The following is a 22,079-nucleotide window of genomic DNA, read 5'->3' as shown; positions in this document are numbered from 1 at the left end:
CTGACTTCTGCAACAGATCACACAAATCCTACTCACCTTGCCTTGGTTCCAAAAGTGACCAAAGGGTAATATTAATGTTCTCAAATGGAAATAACAATTTTTAAGAATAGTAATGGCACAAAAATGTCAAAATCCTCTTCGCTTATGTTCTATTTGTGGTCATTTTAATGTTAGTTCTGGATTTATTGGTTGGTTACATTGACTTTGATATTCAGTGGCTTTCGTTTCGTGAATTCATTTAGATGATATTTATTATTATCACTTTTTGATGGTGATGATCTGTATCTCAAAATGAAACCTCCTAAACAAATAAAGGGTGAATAAATTGTAAAAAGTATTTTGACTTATAAAGTTGATCTTGGTTCCAAAACTGACCAAAGGGTAATATTAATGTTCTTAAATGGAATTAACAATTTTTAGGAACAATAATGGCACAAAAATGTCAAAATCGCTCTTTGCTTATGTTCCATTTGTGGTCATTTTAATGTTAATTCTGGATTTATTGGTTGATTACATTGAGTTTGACTTTCGTTTCATGAATTCTTTTGCATGATGTTTATTATTATCACTTTTAGATATTAGTGATCTGTATCTCAATGAAACCTCCTAAATAAATAAAGGGTGAATAAATTGTAAAAAAAAATATTTTGACTTGCATATCTCTGGGGGTGAAATCAAGCAGTTAGTCATCTATTAGTAATTTCCTGCTGCATGTTATTATATTCACCCACTATCGACAGGGTCTTACAACATATTACATTGAAGATGCTATGTTAATTATTGTTTTATTGGGTGCTTTGTTTATAGCTGATAACCACAGATGACCAATGCAAATGTTAAAGCTGCTTAGTTACTTATGAGTATGTTGTAATTCAAGTGTCTGACAGGAAACTTGACCTTGACCCACTTCTCTACGCTCTGTTTTGGGCTATAGAAAATATACCTTGTGACGGGAGGTTTTTAGGTGTTTTTGGTCGTAATTATTGCAATTGCCAACAATTATTAAGATTCCATCAGATGTAACTCTACTGTTCGGTTTTGTGGCTTGAAACAGAAACATATAAGCGTTTCTCGTGTGTCCAACATTTGTGTAAGGTGATTTATTTTTATACCTAGTTGGAAATCCTGCCGATGGAAGGTGGGTATTTTCTGAGTCTTGCGTTTTCCCATCTGGTTTTGGCTCCTACAGCTTTTAATCTTCCGAAGCGGACCGTAGTATGTTGTGATAGTACTACAGACCCACCAACAGAGGGCGGTGCAGAGCCAGAGATGCTCCAACATCCCAGTTAATGAAAGCAGAGCAGAAGTGGCAGCTCTCCTGTTCCCTGACATGGGCAATTGCTGCCCTGTGTCTGCGCTCTGTGTTTGCATCCCGCTGAGACTGCAGGAGATCATTGTTCATGGACAGGACCGATTATTGGAGAAAGATAAAACCCTGCAACTCAGGCGCAGAGAAGAAGGAGGAAAAAAAGCACACTTCTTGGCACACCATCAAGTGTATTTTATCCAGCTGCTCTCAGGGAGGAGGTAGTGGGTGGGTGCTTACAATACGGACCATGAAAACAATAAAATCATGCAGGAACACTAGACAGATCTCATTTCGGTAGGGCCTGCGGAGGCGAGGATCGCTGCGATCACATGCACACGTTTGCACTGGGGTTCGTGCACCTGCACATGCATTAGCTCCAATAATCACCCAGTTCACAGTAATGAACAGGACCGGCTCTCATCCCCACTTAGGTTTTAAAGCATTTGTTTTTTAGTGACAACTGGTGTCACTGTTCTCCATAAATCCTCTTTTAACTGAGAAGGGGTTAGCGATGAGTGTGACTCTTGAAAGCTTGGGAATGTTGTAAATATTTTAGAAGAGAGCTCATCTGAGTCATCCACCATTAAATTACTTTCAGTAATGGCTGTTGCCATTAAGTCATTATGGGCAGCATGAAAATTGTTGTGCTCAACGTTAAATCAACAGCAACAAAGAATTAAAGTCATCATAATTGAAGCCGTGCATGTTGCTGTTTACATAATAGCAACGAGGGTAGTGGGTTTTTTTCTGCCTCTTGTCTCTGAGCTGTTTTATGAGTGAGAGGTGTATATGTTGCATCTTTCTGGGATCATAAATGTCAGAGTCACTGGAGGGAAAAAAAACAAGGCCGATCTTATGGGATGAGAAAAAAAATCATGATTATTTGTCATGATTTGCAGTTCTGTGTCTCATCTAAATAAAGGAACATTCTCCAGTTTTCTGTTTTCAGTTTCTTTAAGGATTGCCAAATTATAGGTTACAGAGTAGGTTTGTGTAAAATATACAGAATTTCCCCAGCAACCCCCCTAAAATTAAGTTTTGACTGTTGGCAATTACCAGCAGCACGGCCTGAATTAGAGCCAACGATCGCTGTGAGGGTTCGGCTTCCACACTCTGTCCCCGCTTTGTCGTTTACTGTCTCACACTCTGCCTTCATTTCTCCCGCTCTGAGGCTTGTACAGTCGTACAGTCCGCCCACACATTCGCACTCTGACAGAACATGTGCACAGAGAAACTCGGTCACGGTGTGCCGGCCGGGTATCGCACAAAGCCCTGGTGTATTTGTGCTGGCAGTGCCCCCCCCACAGACACACACACACAAACACACTCACCTGACCATTGTTGAGACTTTACACCGACGAGCCTCCATACAAACCCAGAAACAAACAATAGAACGCCTTCATGTTCACATGGACACAAACCTGGTGACTCACACATCAGGTTGTTTGACCTGGAGTAAATTTTCCACCACTTGTCTCTTTGTCTTGACTCTAGTTCTTGAGCTGATAAAACCGACTCCTCTTAAACTGATTAAATATGGTCATGTTAGTGTTTTTTTGCATTGTATCGTCATGGCGGTGTGCGTATGCATTTTTGGTAAAAACGTGACTCATAGCGGCACATAGGATAATCTGATCACTGGAGTGAGAATCGACACCTTGCATGCATTTCACCTGGAACATGAGTGACACATCAGGATCAAGTTCAGTGGTTCTTTGAAAAGCTGAAAAACTACTCTTGACTCACCATTGGCTGGCAGTAATAGATCTCTCGCTTTAACTGCAACACCTCTTAAATTCAATTTGAAGCCATTAATTTTTAACTACATCTAGATAGTGTGTCAGAACTTTATCGCTTGGATTTGATCCTCCTACTACTGAATAGGCAGTATTACTTACATACCATAAAGACACGTTATTGTGAATTTTACACACCGCTGTTAAGTTTCAGAGCTACAGCTGCTGACTTTAAGTTAGATATTAAATACCACAGAAGGAGTTCCACTGTCTATAGCAGGGAATGTTCAACAATCCTGCGGAACAATCGCTTTCATTCATGGTTTTTTAATAATTAATTGTCTTCCTCATTAGATTGGAGACATAGATCTGCTCAAATGTCTTGTGACTTACTCATCTTCAGCAGCTTCGTCAAACATGAATACCAAACAGATGTGTAAGTGGGATCTTTGTGTGTGTCCCAAACGGTCATACCAAAGGCATTCAAGGCCCGTCTTTGTCTCGGAGGCCCCCGACGTCGTGTTAATGCTCGGTACAATAACCATTAGCATAGAGGAACCCACTCAGAGGCCACAGGAAGATCCACATCCAGACTGAGCTTAGTGTGCAGCCGGTGTGGACTCTGCCAGAACAAGCCAAACCTGACCAGACCAAACCAGAGCGCTGCTGGCACGCCGCAGGTGTTCAGGGCTTTTTTCATCTACACTTTTGTTATGAAATTCTTCCATAAAGGTCGACCAGTGCTTTTCATTTCACCGTCACACCATCACACACCCTTAGGTGGGTCTCTGGCTTCAGGTTTCTGTTGCTGCTCCTGGACTTTTTGTGGGAACTTGTAGTTTCTCTGATTCTGCAACATTTTCAGACTTAGATCTTTTACAGTTTTGATAAAATTGATCTGATCTTTATAAAGTGCTGTATTTTTGTTATATGATCTATGGCACATTTTATGTATGTCTTCAAACCAAGGTTGAGTTATTTTCTATATTTGAATCTAAAAATGCACACAGTAATTATAATTTTTTTAAATGTTTTTTCAAACATGCAAACTTGATCATCTGTAAGAAAATACAAAAACTCAAAAACAAATTTAAAAATGTAGAAATGCAAATCCAAAGTATCCCACACACTTCTGCAGATATTTAAATGATAGCCTTTTACTATTATATAATTTTATAAAGTGGTGTTTTGATTAATTGTGCTGTAAAAGAAGTCTCCTCCTTTTACACATATTAAAAATTATGTTTATATAGATGAATATTCTTGTTTTTAACCAGAAACTCAAAGATGCGACTGACCATAGATGATGTTACATGAGGCTAAAATGACATTTAACTGTAGAACATTATGGGTCAAAATAAAGAAAACCATAGTATAATTAAAGCAGAGGCAAACATGTAGCTGTAATTGTAAAGTCATAGGAAACTCCAAACAACATTTAGTACAATGCAGCTGTGAAGTGAACACTGTTTTTCTCGCCTTTCACAAAGAATGTCTGCAGGGTTTTCCTACCATTACACACTTTACTCTGTAAGTGATATACCAAGTTACAGTAAAACCAGTAGACGGCATCAGAAATAATTAGCTTCTTTTTCTTCTCTTCTTTTTTTTTAATGTTCTTTCTCTTTTTCTGGTTCTTGTACACACACCTTGTAATAATAAGAATTCTTGCCTCAGTTATGTTTGTGGAGAGACCCATCCCCTGTGAAACCCAGGGAAAATCCTGGTACGCGCCACTGTTAGTCCTGTATCTGAATATGAAATGTAAAGGTTCGTTTCACATCATTTCCACTGTGAACTGAAAAGAAAAGTGCAGCCCCCATCTCTGGGTGGGGGGTCACAGTGAGTCTGAACACAGTGAAACCACATGGATAAATCAGCGGGACCAAACCCCCACTTCCCACCCACTACTGAACCCCCCCCCACACCGCTCCTCCCTGTGTCGGCTGCATCACTGGCCTGGTTCCAGCCTTCTCTTGCCTCCCTCGCTGATCCTGACCAGGGCTTCTTCAGAATGTTTGCCCTGCGTTGCCTCCAGCAGGCTCCCACTGTAAGAAGTGGTTAACAGGTTCTGCTGGTTGCACCATGTCTAATGTGCTTAAATGGCCCTTGACGACCACAGCGATCTGTTAATGACTGGCCCGTACTGTGGTCGTGGTCGCTGAGAACTGGTCAGGTTATGGTCACCCATTAATGTCTGGTCTGGGGTTACATTCACCACCATAAACTAACAGGATGAGCCCATACCAGGAAAAATTATGGACTATATTTACCAGCTAAATCTGACCGAATTTCACTTAAAATCATTGACGTTTTCAGATATCTTTCCTGGGTCATTTGACCATCTTCTGTTCTTTGTTCCTCATAGGATTTTTTTTTTTTTTTTTTTCACAGTTTCAGGGTCTGTGTGGTGACTCCCTCCACTTGTGTTTCCATGTGCAGAGTCAACTAGTAGATGTAATTTAGAACGTAAACCCCCCTCCTTTCACAAGCTCCATTACAACTTCAGTCAGCACGCCCACACTGCTGCTCCACCACAGTGTGTGTGTCTACTTTCACGGTGATGCACAAGGTCACACACCAAAAATTATTGTTTAATTTGTCAGGTCTTTGGTGCTGAGTCTAGAGTATTATAAAATGGAGTTGACGGCAGCTATTGGCCAATCAACTTTCACATCCTCCTTCACTGATGTACACTTTGTTCTGACTGAGGACTTAGAGGAAGCTTCTTTAGAGCATGTGCATCAGCGGTCGTGTGCATTGTTCCATGCGTCTAGTTTAACAGAGACATCAAACACATGGGTTTTTTTCCAATGATCATGGAGCATCACCTAAACTAAATGAACATAAAATCAATTAAGTGAGGTGGTTTATTGACTTTATCTACTCTTGTTTTTCCAAATTTTAGTCCACATAGAATAATAAGACTGGTTATGTTAAATCACAGGTGTCAAACATGCAGCCTGGGGGCCAAAACCGGCCCACCAAAGGGTCCAATCTGGCCCCTGGGATGAATTTGTGAAATGCAAAAATTACACTGAAGATATTAATGATCAAGGATGTTCAATTCAATCTAAAGTGGATCAGACCAGTAAAATATTATCATAATAACCTATAAATAATGAAAACTGCAAATTTTCCTCTTTGTTTTAGTATAAAAAAGTAAAATTAGAAAAAAAGTTACATTTATAGACTATCCTTTTACAAAAAATATGAATATCCTGAACAAATATGAACAATGTGAAATGTCTTAAGAGAAGTATGTGGAATTTTAACAATATTCTGCCTGTTACTAAACCTTTAAGTTGTGATGCACATGTATAAATGATCAACTTGGGTGTAATATTGTTAACATCACACTTTTTTTCTTCAGAATTTTCAGGTCGTTCATTTTTGTTCATGTTATATTCAAGTACGGTTGGTAGGTGTAATCTTTTTCGTCATGGAATTTTACTTTTTTCACTCAAAAACATGGAGAAAACTTTGGAGTTGACAGTATTTATAAGTTATCTTATTATTTATGTTATTTTACTGGTTCGGCCCACCTCAGATCAGATTAGGCTGAATGTGGAACTGAACTGAAATGAGTTTGACACCCCTGTGTTAAATGATGTACTTTTATTGGAAAAGTGACATGTTAAGCTTAGGGAAGATGGTAGAACCCGGAAAACCCTAACTACAAATTAACATAAGGACATTTTTATGTAAAACCCATTCTATTTACTCTTTAATGAAGTCTTGGTTGTATTTAAAATATCCTCAAACATGTTTAATAATTTAACTTTTCCTTGTCTAGTGTTTTGCCTAAATGTGGCTCTGTATTTCTTATGGAAAAAATGGACATTAAACACACACACACGGGAATTTTCCAAGTGAATTACTCTTTTAAAACTGTTGCTGATAATTTTATTTCCTTTGTTTGATGGTAGTTTGTCATAGTTTCTCGTTTTGCTTTGTCAACATACAGACGCACAGAAACACACGTTTTTCTGTCCCAGATCCGAAGTGTGCGTCTCCTCACAGTCTGTGTGGATGTGCTCATACCCAGGAGTGGGGATCCCACTAGTTCTGGAGGCCAGGCGATGGTTTCCGCAGGTCGCCACAGGAATGCCAGAAATGCTGCCTTCATTGTGGATCCCATCGAGTCAGAGAGTGAAACCTTGTGCGTCTGTCAGTTCTTGGGTGTATTTTAGTCGCTGCAGGCATCGTAAACATTAGGTAGATTTCAAGGAGGACACGGTGAGGAGTGGAATAGTTACGTAGGCTTTACATAAACTCACCGGTGGATGATTTATGGGTTACTGCTAAAGAATTCTCTTTCTTATTTGTGTTGTGACCCTTAATATCTAATCTGACTTCCCTCAGCAGATCAAGTGTGCTCATGTGTGTCAGAAACAAAACACAGGTATTACAAGTACCTGGAAGTGGAGGGCAGGGCTGCAGATTAATGGTGAGTCACCACGACAACGTGAGAGGTTTGGGCTTTTGTGTAAGGTGAGAAGCAGTGACACAGCGTTTGGCAGAAACACACACAGGGAGAATATGTCCTCTGAGTCACGCAAAGCCTCAGCGTTTACATCCTGTCCGAGTGTTTGGTCAGTGCACGGTACCGGGGATGGAGACGCGAAACCTGCGGAACATAGAGGATCTCAGAGGGATGGGGTTCTGGCCCAGGAGATTTTGATTTACATGATTAATCAGCTCAGATGGTGGAATATTAGGCTTCTCAACTGGAAAATAAATCACTCCCATGCAGATTAATTTGTAGGTTTTTGTTCAGTTTCACATTTATTTATTAATTGATTTGCATTCAGTGATTTTAAGTTCATTTGCATAAGTTTATAAGATTATAATGAAAATAATGCAATTAATTCCCTGCAACCCTCACAAGGGATCAGGGTTCTGAAAATGAATGAATGAATTCAATTGATTGTCATTTTCATTTACAAATCATGAAAAAATCCTTCAAGATTCTACCTCCGTTGCAGACTGTTCTTCCTGATCAGAAATGGAAAATACATACTGCTGGCTTGTTGCTGTATATTCTTGCACAAGTGAAATATTGCATACAAAAATATCCATTTCTTTAACAAATAATGCTCTTTGTCACCATTACAACTGGAGGTTTTTGTTATTAACATTGATTTGCTTATTGCACATGTTGAATGAATCATGAATTAATCAATTTTGGTTATGAGCTCATTTAAAGAGAAAAATGCTGAAAAAAAATCAAGGTTAAGGTTCAGTCAAGGTTTTTGGTTTTAATGCCATGTTTTCACTTTGTGGAACCGGCTCAACTCGATTCGAGTACCAGGTACTATTCCTGGAGACCGTTTCCATTACAGGATACTACCGACTTTAGAGTATCTGGACATCATAGCAACGCTGCACGTAACTTCCATGACATCTGCTCAGAGAGTTGCTGATAAACTCTCTCGTTACATGTTGTCTTGTCAAGCTCATGCTGAATCTTTTCATCGGCCACCAAGGACAGAAATGTCTGAACCTCCTCGACCAACCGACCACAGTGTCGTTTTGCGGGCTGTCCTCATGGATTAGCCTACTGCTATATTTACTGTAAATAAATCTTTTAATCTTTTTTTTTTTTTTTAATGGTGGGTCATGCATTGATGATGCACTGATGCAGAGACAACTCTCTGACCAATCAGTAGTCTGCAGTGTTTACATGTCACATTTTAGTGTCTCTTCACCCATTTTGGAACTTGTGCCGAGCAAATACTAAAAAAGTACTGCTGCGTACCAGATTCCAGGTTCTTTTACTTAATGGAAACACAAAAAGGCCAAGTCAAGTTGAGTTGAACCGGAACTGCGTCGTGGAAACACGACACAATAATCTTTCTGATTTTCTGTTCAACCAGTTTCTAATTAAATCAAAGATAGTTAATAGTGGAAAGTAATCATTTATTAGTTATTTCTTACTGTAATGGATGAACAAGTTGTTGTAGTTTTAGCGTATGTTGTGTATTAATTTTCCATGTATATGTTAATTATGCATCATGTGGCTGTCTGTCCAATAAATGAATTTTAGTAAAACTATCTGTATTATTAGACCAACCTTTAAACCACCAGACATTTCCTTTGTAACTCTTCAATGAACCAGTATGTCACTGTTATGGACCCACAATCTGATGCATCCCAGCTTTGAACCTTATCATCACATCTGCACATAAACGCCTCAGTGTCATCAAACGGGACTGTTCCGTTCACTTCCAAGGGGCTCGATGGCTATTTCCTGTTGCCTCCCACTCCACTGTCCTGCCCTCCCACACCCCGTCACGTCCTGCCCTGCCTTGTTCTATGTGGCTCCGGAAGTTCCAGCCCCACCCCAGAGTTGCCAGATTGCGTTGGTGCTGTGTTGCGTAACGGGCCTGTGCGTCACTGGGAGCACCCTTCCTACACATTCATACGCTGGATTGTAAACACGCTACGGGCCGAGTACACAGGAGCCGCTCACATCACACACTCGCCGGCCCTACCTATGTTTGCACAGATCAGGCTGCGTCGCTCCAGATCCGTTCACATCACTGTTCAGTATGTCTTCACACGCAGGAAATGCAAAGTTACATGACATTTTCCTCCTAATTGGATCCTGGATCCTTAATTAAATATTATACTCACGGATGAAATGATCCGCCATGTTGTTATAATGAGACAGTGTGAAGTAACAGCTTTAGCACAAAAATATTGCTTTGATAACTCATTAGTGCAGATGGATAAATTGTATTCTCACTGAGATGTGAAAATGTGCACAAAACACACCTTAACCCTGAAAGACCTAATGCTGTTTTTGGGGTGACATTCAGATAATTTTTTCTCTACATTTAACCTTTGATTTATCTCTGTTTATTATAATATTATTCTTTACATTTTGCATTCTTTAGTAGAAATCACTGATCATGCAGATGTTCGTAAAAGCTCAATTATTATATCAGAAAACGAGAAAAAAAATTGTTTTCAGATCAATATTCATGAAGTGGGTGACAAAACATGCCACTGATGAAACTCCATGGGTTTTACTGGTGAATCAATGTTGCAGAAGATGATATTGTTTTGACACTGAACTGCAAATAGTACTAAATACTAATGATAACTTTTCTAGTTAAATCTGAAATGCATTTATATTTTTACACTGAAATCTCATAATTTTTGCTCATTTGTATATTTAACCCATACAGACTTTTTTGTGGAGATTTTCAAATGATTTTTTCTCTACATTTACCTTTACAAAGATGAGTGGAGCATCTAACAGTCATCCATGGGGTGGAGGGGTTCAGGTACGACATTTTAGCAGCTTCGTCAGTAGCACAAACATGAGTCATGGACAAATGGAACGTTGGTGGATTGAGACATGGTTCAGACTAGGTCAACACAATAACTGTGAAGCCTGTTGGACTGTTATTTATGTGAATGGGAGGTCTGAAAATTTGACCAAAGACCACGAGAAAAAATGTCAAAGTGGTACATTTGGCTTCATTAATCCTGTACGTTTTCCAATCAGACACTTGCATCATGTATTCACGTGTTGCAAACTAATTCACAGGTGCGAGGTTCATTTGTCACATCATCAGCTCAGTATTGAACAATGTCATCATTAATTATCCTTGCGTTGTGCAGGTCTATTTCTGATATCGTAGTATGTCCAGTATGCTTCTGACGTACTCTCAAAACAGGCCAAACTAGTAACAGATTGTTTCTAATGATTTGACCTGAATATTACGATGTTCCTGAAATGTTTATTTATCTGTTTCTGTAACAGTGATTGTAGTGCGTGTCTTTTCTGTGCAGCGACGTGGAGTAAACAAGATACTTTCAGACTCATAGTTTTTCTTCTCCACACCTCATCTCCTTTCTTTGAAAGTAAATAACAAGAACCAGAAATGTAAACCGATCATGATACTGTCAAAGAAAGTGGCTCCTCAAGTATGTGAATTCTCATCTTAAAGCAGGAACAGTCATGAAGTTTGAAACCTGAAGAAAGAGAGTGTAATATTCTTTATTGACATTGTAATTCGTAAAAGGAAATTAAAATGCCATCCAGTAAAAACACTACAATAAATATTATTGAACAGTGAAAAATAAAATAAATAAATACAAATTTTAATTGTATTGTTTCTGTAAGGACTCCATCATTGTTATAATTGAAGCATTTCAGGTGCATCGTATGTAGTGTGTGTGCTTGTAGAGAAGTTATATAGAGTATAATATAGAGTATAGATTTACTTTATTAATCCCCTAGGGGAAATTCAAAGTACAAAATGCAGTCACCGCTCCACAAACACAGCCATCCCACATCAACACACAATAAACAAATAAATGCAGAGTATAGTAGCTGTGAATAACTTAGATTAAAAAGAAGGTAGACTTAAAAGACAAGATGTGTTTTCTACACTATCACATAAAAGCAATAAAAACATGAAATCATAGTTTCAGATTTTGTTTCCACCCAGCACTCTTGTTTTGATTCTACAGTGAATTTCTGTGAAGTTTCAGCCATATTAAGTCAAATATGTAGGTAAAAGTTCCCCTTCAGATGGAACTACTAGACTCAAACCCACTGCCAACTGTCTTGTTATCACTTGATCTTTGACTCACTTTGTCCCTGTGCTGGTCACATGGGGTCTTCCTCTGACTCAAAACTGCTTCCAACAGGTACATTCACTCCCACGGCATCTCACTGCTTTCTCTTCATCTCCATCTCTCTCCTATTTTCTGTTTGTGTCTCTGTCTTTCTCAGGGACCACACATAGCATCGGTGACCCTGGCCGCTTATGAATGCGGCTCGGTGGATTTCCCCGAGCCACCCTATCCGGACCAAATAGTCTGTCCCCAGCAGGAGGCACCAGTATCAAACGCTGAGGCTGAGTGGGTGGAGGTTGCGGGGGCAGGTGGGGCGGCAGGGTCAGGAACCCTCCAGGGAGCCATCTCTCTGTGGACCATCGTCTCCAAAGTCCGCCTGGAGGCTTGTATGTGGGTGAGTGACTGTTGCACATGGACCAGAAACACTAAAAAGGGTGGTCGCACATACAGATGACCTTTTACATGTACACTATATGGACAAAAGTATTGGGACATGTTGAATTCAGGTGTTTTTTTTTTTGTTTTTTTTTAATGTTTACATTACAAATCCTCATGAACAGGAAATCTTACAGCTGTAGACATGATGTGTCCTAATATTTATGTCCGTATAGTTTATAAGCATCAATATTTCCTTAAAGTTTAATTGATTTTTCTTCCAAATTGAGATGTGAAGAAAGTATATGGTTAGTTGTGGTCGAAAATGATTATTTACAGTCAGAGCACAAAAAATATTTTAGAAATTTTGAGGTAGAATATTTAAAATCATAGTTCAGTTTATTCTGAATATGCACCAAAACAAACAAAATAATCCTACTTGAGTGCCTAGAAATAAAACAGAAAACATATACATGAAAAAGTCATGGATAAAAAACCCCCCAAGAAAATCAATGTTGAGAGACATTAAGTAAAAACCATCTCTGAGGCATTTTGGAAGCAAAGATAACAGTTAAAACCAAACTAACCAATGCAGTGATATTTATACCAATATAAACCTATATTCTGACATTTGTCATTATTGTTTTGTATCCCAGACCCCTGTTAGAAAAGAAACACCTGAATTCAACGTGTCCACATACTTTTGTCCATATAGTGTATATTTGAACAGCAGAGGATGTGAATATTGTTTCATATCCAGCCATCTCCACATTGACCACTGTGCATTTGTCATTTACTCTGCAGGATGTGAAAGGTGTCATTACACACAGGGCGGCAGAAACATGACAATCACCCAAATTGTGGGCTTTTAGAGACCCTGTTTTTCAAGACTGTGCACGCTAAGGATTCCAAATTAGCTGCTCAGATCAGACTGTAATCTTTCTTAGTGAACATGTAATTTATTCATGGTAAGTGAAAACCATTTGCGTCCATTCTCTCTCCATTATCATCTCTCACAGGTGTTTGACTTTTACTTGTCTGAGTGTTTGTGACGTCCCTCCAAAAGTGCGACTCGAGCTGCGATTCATACAAATTTCCACCAGCCTTGTGGGTGCAAACGTACTAATTAATAAATCGTGCTTGGAAAACCCCAGCTTTTATCATGAATTGCATGAGGTAGTGTTGCTGGTTTCACCCTCTAACCCACTGGTTTCCAACCTTTTTTGGCTCGTGACCCCATTTTAACATCACAAATTTCTGGCGACCTCAGACATTCAAAATAGAGATGTTTTGGGGTTTTTTTTGCAAAAATTAATTTGTTTCTGATCATGTAATAGTTTGCTATACTATGTTGCAAATAAACGTTAATTTTAGAGGACGTTTAGTCTGTATAATGTCTATTATTATGGACAGAGGCAGTAAATCCAGGTGTAGATTACTGCACAAAGGGAGAATTGGATTTTCCTTGGTCAGGATCTGTCCAGTCAGTCCAGCTGTGATTTACAAGGAGGACAATTAATACTGAACAAACAAGAACTCAAACTATGAATTATGAAAGAGCTGCAGCATCTGAAACTGACCACAATGAACATTTGACACAGAAACAGAACCACAGTGCTGCAGTTTCACACTCACAGTTTGTCATGTCTGTTATCGATTGGGATTGTCTCTGTCAACTCACCATATATTTTTTTATCAGTAAGTTTTTTTTGCTTTTTTTTGTCAATTACTAGAAATTCCAGGCAACCTCACGTGGGGTCCCGACCCCAAGGTTGAAAAACACTGCTCTAACCAATGCAGCTGCTTTTAAAGAGGAAGTCTGCTTTAATTTTAAGGATAAGAAATGAGAGTGTATAACTTTATCAAAACATATTACTAGAGGACTACATCTGCATGTGTGAACTTGAACAGTCTTATCATTATGTTTACTTGCATACAGAATGCACCTCTTCTCAGTTTGTGTCATAACACTAACACCAGGACTTTTGTGGCTTATCAATGACTCATGCATGTCTCATGAAACCACTCACGACTGTCTCTGTACTTTCACACATTCACAACTAATTCATACACAGCAACAAACCACAGATCTAGAAGTAATGCTGCACTATATGTATATATATATATATATATATATATATATATATATATATATATTTTTTTTTTTTTTTTTTTTTTTTTTTTTTTTGCATAAACACTGTCAATGTCTCTTTCATCTCAGTGTGTGTCATATTTTTATACATTACCAAGAAAGGCAGAACTGCCAGATCTTGAGAAAAGAGAACTTGATCGCTGACACATGATATGAGTTTATCTTCCTTTGTTATCTGTTTCCCTGTTCTGCATTTTGTGGAAGGTGCTGAGGTGAGGGGGAAATATTACAGGTCCTCAGCTTCTTCTTCACCACCGTGAACTTTACAGGAACCGGACTGTTTCCATATCTTCTTTCTGCTGTAGTTGGCGTCATGCTTCCTTATTGTCAGTAATAATTAACCGCACAGGCGGATGTATACGTGCAAACATGAAAGAGCAAAATATACAACATGCACATGTTGGTGTTTTTTGCAAGTACTGATTATTATCATTGTTGTTTTGTATTTCTCTAATGACTTTCAGTTTAATGTCCCACATGAGGAAAAATCCCCAGAAAATATTAACTTTCAAGAGACTGGAATAAGACAATTTTAATTTAATGGACAACTTTTACACAGCAGTTGTTCATTAATGTGATAGTTTGTAATAGTTATTTTTAATTTTATCTTGTATATATCCTTATATGTCGTATGCATTTCTTTTATCTGTAGTGTAGAGTTGACTTTTTGAATATTTTAGTAATATTTGTATATTTTAGAATTTTATCTATTAGTTTTTGTATATGTCAATATTTTTCAGTATAAATTTCAGTATAATTTTGTGATATTTTTATACTTTTTTAGCACTTTAAGTGTTTGCTGCTAAACAGAAACAGAGCTGCTAAATTGTATTCTATTCTATTCTATTCTATTCTATTCTATTCTATTCTATTCTATTCTATTCTATTCTATTCTAAGTTACCCATTAACCAGTCCTTGCATTTGTAATTTATTTGTTTGTAGGAGCACATTTACCATATAATGACCTAGTGAGAAATTAAATCTGTTACAAACACAGGGTCAGAACTCTAAATGGGATATTTCTGGTTCACTGTTAGATTTCTTTAGTGTTTTTTTTTTTTGTTTTTTTTTTTTTGTCACTAGGGTTTTGGGGTGTTCTTGTATTAATTTTGTATACGATATGTTAATAATAGTGAGAAACATGACCCCAAACCCCACATCGGTGAACTCAATTTTCCACATTTTAGTCTAAGACTCTGACAAAACATGCACAGATTTTTTTTTTTTGCTCCAAAGTTTTGGTTATTGAATTTTAATAACAATCATAAATGTTCAGTTTCATTAACATAATATATTACAACATAGCTTTCTAGTCCCAGCCCTAATGCACCTCATACTCCAATGAAAATATATAAACTCACGCATCCAAAATAAATACAATAACAACAATAAGTACAATAACCTGCTCTACCTCCCAGTACTTTAAATTGAATGTGCGATAACCTGCTAACTACGTCCCAGTACTTCTAATTCAAATTCAAATGTGCAATAACTTGTTACCTCTCAGTACTCTTATTATTATTACTCTTTTTTTTTTTTTTTTTATAGTACTCTATTTTACAAATGTGTATTTGTGCTTGTACGTGCAATAACTGTTTTTATATGTATTTAGCTGTGTTTATGTTTTGTACCTGTCTTTTTTTGTCATATCTTTACCTTTTTTCTAACTCCTTATTCTGACTCAGGGAAATGCACAAGAATTCCGATATACCTATACTGCTATGTATCTGTGCAAATGGCAAATAAAGTCTATTCTATTCTATTCTATTCTGTTCTATTCTAATACATAAATAGATAAAATAAAATAAATCAACAAAAAAAGACAAAAAAGAAAGAAAATATCCTTAGTTACAATGAGTTGTTTGTGTCCATCTTTTCAATGTAAGATAAGACAGGCTGCCACATTATATAGAATTTGGCATATGTGCAGATTTTAATCAACATAAAATCTTCTTGGCATGACTCCCCACCACACACACACACACACACACCCACCCCCACCCACCCACCCCCCCAAACTCCCCACTGACCCTGGTTAAACCCTGTACGTATCCTCCATAGTGTTTTCCTGATGTAAACTGAGTCCTTTCCATTCTGGCTGAAGCCACGCCGTTGTCTGAGGTGTGACACAGGAGTCTGTGTTTGTGGGTGTGTGTTTTCCATCCAATCCCGTCGGACCCAGCGGCACCCGGTCGGCGCCACACCCCTGTAACCCCAGCCCGCCGTGGCCTCGCCTGACACTTGTCAGATCTACAGTTGGTGACACCTGTTGTGCCCACGGTTTGAATGAGCCCACAGTAGAATTCCCCCTCCTCCAGCCTCCTCTTTCCCACTGGATACGCAGCGCCGGCTCTGTGGTGATGAGACAACCCATCCCTGCCACCTCTCGTCTTCTTGTCTCCTCTCTCTGTCCTCTTTGTCTTTTTAAGCCCCCTGTCCACCACTTCAGCCCCCTTAAGTGGCCCACTTCAAACATCACTACTGTGCAGGTGGATACCCCCCCCCCCCCACATGCATGCTCACAAACAGAGGCAAAACTACTGAATGGAGCAGCTGCTGGGAGATTAAGGCACGTCTCCATTATGAGCAAGACTGGCAGATTTCATCAAAGACAGCAGTGTGAACAAGAGAACAGGGTGTCCACATAAAAGATGCAGTCTGCCAGGTTTTGGGATAGCACCGCCTCCTCAAAATGATTGTTTGTGCTTGTTGACGCTGCCATGGTTGCTAACTACGCACTAATCATCTTCTGGCTAAGTGATCCAGCTACATGAAAGTAATGTGGCTGTGATTAACTAGTTCTTACAGAAGAGAGATTCAAGCTGTGATTTGTCAGCGTTCCACTCAGAAAACTTCATCTCGGGGATGTTGGAGCTGAATTTGTCCATATGCCACATGTATTTCCATGTAAATTAAACATACTGTATCCAGCGCATCTTCCCGTTCCCCCTCGCTCCCCTGCTCTTCCCCTGTGCCTGGAAACATTAAAGTAATGAGCTGTAAGCAACTCCAAAAACACTGCATTTCTTGGCGGCTGTTTTCATTGTGTTAATTAACTCTGTAGCCCTCACCCCCTTTCTCCCCACTCCCCGACTCCCTCTTCTTCTCCCCGTCCTCATGTTTTGGCGGTATGAACTTGGTGAACCGACCAAGAGCTGAGGATTTATTTCCCCCAAATCACTTCCGCTTTCTCCCTGTTAAGCCACCCTCAATCACACAGCCTCCACCGCTTTATTGCTACAAGCTCCTTTTGGCTGTCGGATATCGATATCTTGGTTCTTTTCGACCCCCCTGGGGTTGTTAGCACTTCTTAAATTTTCCAGAAACTCTGCATTCCACATGTCCGAAGCGATTTTTGAACAGAGCAGTTAGCTGTGAAGAATTTTGATACGCCGTTTGGAAGTGGCATCTGGTTTTTCACCTCTTTGGGCCTGTGTTTAATGTATCCTTGATCGTTTAATAATCTGTGGGATTTTCATCTCGTAAATCCTTTCCGTTTTATTCCTATTAAGCACTCTGATCGCACAATCCCAGACGTCAAGGCCTGCAAGCTCCTTTGGATAGTGGACATTGATATATTTGTTTTCTTAACCCCTGTATTGACCAAAAAAATTTGAAACACAGCATAAATATCCAAAAACTGAGATAACAAAGTGTGTCTGTGTGTGTCTTACTTAAAGAAGTGTTGAGTTTAGATGTGCGGCAGCAGCAGCAGTCGCAGTTAACCCTGTGTATGTTTGTGCATTTGTGTATGTTCAGGGGGCAGGTACAGCGATAGGAGAACTTCCTCCCTACTTCATGGCCCGAGCTGCTCGACTTTCTGGCGCCGACCCTGAAGATGAAGACTACCAGAAGTTTGAGGAGCTGCTGGACCAGGCAGAGTCCTCACAGGTGAAAGGCTGCACCCCGTCATTCCATTTTCCACCATATTTATCCACCTCTCCATAGCCCTGTTAATGCCAGTCCACAGATATACAGTAGAACCCAGCAGTACGAGCACACCATTGTACTGGTAATTTGGTTTACGAGCTGTGGACCGTGAGTATTTTTGTCTTGAAATACAAGCGGAAATCTGCAGTAGGGGCGAGCTTCGTATGTCACGTACTAGCGCAATTTTGGAATATTTTGAAAAGCAGAACAAAGCAGATTTCTCTTGATAGGCTTTTAATGAGAAGACCTGCAAGTGCGGACAGTTATGAAAATGAGGCCAAAAAGCACAAATTAAGTAAAGAGAGAGAAAATGCCAGAAGTTGTTCTACCTGACGTTTTAATTTGAGGGAGATTCTCCTTCCAAATGATAATCCTCCTCCTCCCCCTCCATCGTCTTCCTTGCGGACACGTCTTATCTTTCAGGTAAATAAGTTAATAAAACCACTTTATTTCTTTTGCATTCTCTTTTATTATATTTTTATAGGTATTTTCTTTCTAACTGCACTTTTCCTGTTTTAAAAATTCTTAAAAAATATATAATTTGTGTGGTTTTTTTTTGGGCTGGAATGGATTAATTATATTTCAATTAATTTCAATGGGGAAAACTGATTGTTAAGCGAGTAAATTGCACAGTCATGGAACAAAATAAACTCGTACCACGAGGTTCTGCTGTAGAATACAAACATCCAGTTGAACAGCATCTATTTGCACATAGCGTTTTCAAGAAATGTCTTATGTGAAAATAAACAAGCTCATCTATAGTCTGAAACGTAGCGTATGTTAATGTTAGGTTGAACAGGCTGGATTTCTATTGTTTCTTTGGAAATTCAATCCCCGGTGTTGCCTGAAGGCGAGCAGCGGCGGTGGTTTTTAAGGTGGACTGTTTTCTGTCTGTTATTCACACCTTAAATGTCCATATGACAGCTTATGCTTTATGATGGATGATTACATCCTCCAGTACTTAAAACAAGTTTATGAATTTCTACCGGATTATGTGAACGGTGGATATTCTATGTCCTCAGGGAGAAAACTAACAAAGGGGTGAAGGTGGAGTGACTTTTTGGGCTCTTTGAACATTTCAGACATAATTAAGCCTATAAAAATGTTAATATGACACCTTTGGCTACACAGAGACTATGGATGAGTATTCAGTCCTCTAATGTGTCCCCTGAGTTTATTTCAGACCTAATATTAAAGCTGAATGTGTGATTGGATTGTCCAGGACACACGTTATTGTCAGGTCTGAGTTTTTACTTGTGTTTTTTTCAGTGTGAACGTCTGCAATAATCAGCCAAATGGTTTTAATAGCCGTCACGGTCACAATTGTTTAATGGCTCCAACTCAGATTGATGTAAGTGGTGTGTAGCAACCAATAAAGTTGAAAAATTTTAATTTGGCCATTTTAAATCTAATAAAACCAATAATGTAGTAACTTACCAATAATGTAATACAGGTTTTTTGCCAGTAATGTAATATCGTTTGGCTAATAATGACCTCCATGTATAAAATAGACTGCATTTCTTCTAAATAAAAGGTTTTTTGCAGTTTTTGTGCAGTTTGCGCATCACAAACAGGTATAGTGGATGAAATAGTTGCCATATTCGTTCATCAAGCATACACACCACACAGCACTCTTTCCTTATGTTTTCATGGGGGTTTGTTTGTTTGTTTGTTTGTTGGTTAGTTAGCAAGATAATTCAAAAAGTTATGGATGGATTTTGATGAAATTTTCAGGAAATGTTGATACTGGCACAAGGAACAAATGATTAAATTTGGTAATGATGGGGGGGGGGGCTGATCTGCCTTGGCGGAGGTCTGCGCTGTCCGAGTGCTTTTCTAGTTATGTCTCAAACATTTTTTTACATTATTGGCAAGTTATTACATTACTGGCTTTATTACATTTAAAATGGCCAATATCATTACACTATTGGCCATTATTACGTTGCAACATAGTGTACTTCTGCTTCCACCATGCTATGACCTGCAGCATCTGCCTCCATCGTCATCCATCTCCATTTAAGCAGTGCTCAGAAATTGCTCAGCCTGCATAGTCAGAGAACTGAGGTAAAAGATGTGAAATAACCATGGCATCATTGCCCCAGGCCTTTCTAATGCTTTGTATTGCATGAATTAAAAAATGACTTCACAAAATAAAAGCCTCTTTTAACAGATGTACAGAGTTATACAAAAAGAATGAACTGATTTCATTATGCAATATTTTAATATGGGAAAGTAATAGAAAACTCCAGCCAAGTCACAAGTATTCTACTCACAATCAACTTTTATTTTCCTGTCTTACAAGTGTTCAATGTGTCCACCACCTGCGGCACGGACGACATCAATGCGATAAGAGGATTCCTCCCAGACACGCATCAGCATATCATGATCCACTGAGCTGATCGCTGTTGTTATTCAATGTTTAAGGTCATCGAGGCAGCCATTCAAAACTTAGAAAACTTCCTCTTTCAAATGGTCAGTGACTCATTCCATGATGATGCTTGAGAACTGAAGCAACCCGTCATGAATTCGGTTCATTCTTCTTGAATAACCCTGTATATACCAAGGTTATTATCGTTAATGAAAACTAACGAAATGATGAAAACCAGAATTGTAAAAACATTTTTGTTAACTGAAAAAAAACAACAACTATAATTAAAAGAAAAAAATGATGACTAACTGAAACTGCATTGTGTGTTTATAAAACTAACTAAAACATATAAAAATTATGGATAAAATTCCCTTTGTTTTCGTCTTTGTCAATGTCGGATTGATACAAAATCGATTTATTTTCCTCAAGCACTTTTAGCTAGCGGCACCATATGATAATTAACGGTCCGTCACTTGTGGTTTCCAGTCGTCTTCTGGTCCCCACTCTACCTGGAAACATGGAGACTAAAGTTGGGAGAAAGCAGCAGAGTCCTGTCTGGGATTTATTTGAATACGACGACAGAGAAGAAGAGAAAAGATATTAAAAAAACCTACTAAAACTAAGCATTTAGAAAATAACAAAAACTAATAAAAACTAGCAAACCTGCTCTCAAAACTAATTAAAACTAACTGAATTAGAAGAAAAAAAAAAGTCAAAACTAAATAAAACTAAACTATAATGAAAAATCCAAAACTATTAGAACCTTGGTATATACCTACTAAGTTTTCTGTGAAACATCCCTCACTTGGTCTCAAAATGCTCATGTGATATTCCTTTCCTCTTGCATTTTATTTTAGGTTTTTTTTAAATTTTCATTATCGTAATTTTATTTTATTTTATACCCTCTTTTTCAATGGTGTGAGGGTACATGAAGTAAATACAGATATAACTTGAGTCAGATAGCAATGAAACAGAAAACACAGGGTTTCTTGTCACAAAATGTACGAGTGACGTACAAGGCTTAAATTAATTGATAATTAAAAATAAATAAGTAAATAAATAAATAAAAATAGTAGCATTTAAAATCAATAAAAGTAGGACTATAACCTTGAAAATGTGTTAGTGATTTTAATGAGGTCAGGTATTTTCATGTCTCAGACACAGAAACTAAAAGCAGATCTCTGTACCTCTTGTCATGTTGTATGTCACTGTTTTTGTGTTTTATTTCCTAACCCTAAATCATTCACTACAGTCACTCTGAGGTAAAACCTTGTGACCCAGTTCTGCTCTGTGTCTTTGTTCGTGGGATTTGTGCTCTTTCAAAAGTCTGTGACTAATACAACAGCAATGATGCACTTCAGTAAAATGTTCCCTCCAGTTCCGGCCCTTAGTTTGAAACTCCCTGTAAAATAATGTTCTCATATCAAACGGTGCCGCAAATGTTTCAGCGATGCAGAGCATTTCATTGTAAATATTTATTTTTTCACCCTCTTGTGATTGTGAATGGAGGAGGAATGAGAGGGGAACATGCGTGTGGTTGAATCCAGGCTTTTCATCACATCTGTCGGTCCTGACACTGTGTTCATCCTCAGGAATGCACTTCTCTGTCC

General features: G+C 38.5%; 1 protein-coding gene across 1 annotated transcript in view; it reads left to right on the top strand.

Moving 5' to 3' along the window:
* LOC115433574 (vacuole membrane protein 1-like) overlaps window positions 1–22,079 on the top strand; it is a 99,467-nt gene that overhangs the window by 18,224 nt on the left and 59,164 nt on the right. Inside the window, 2 exon segments of the mRNA XM_030155054.1 lie at window positions 11,801–12,037; window positions 17,931–18,062. Of these exon segments, the coding sequence (XP_030010914.1) occupies window positions 11,801–12,037; window positions 17,931–18,062 (369 nt within the window).

Source organism: Sphaeramia orbicularis, chromosome 14 (genome assembly GCF_902148855.1).
Source record: "Sphaeramia orbicularis chromosome 14, fSphaOr1.1, whole genome shotgun sequence".
NCBI lineage: Eukaryota > Metazoa > Chordata > Actinopteri > Kurtiformes > Apogonidae > Sphaeramia > Sphaeramia orbicularis.
This window is presented reverse-complemented; position numbering and strand designations above follow the sequence as displayed.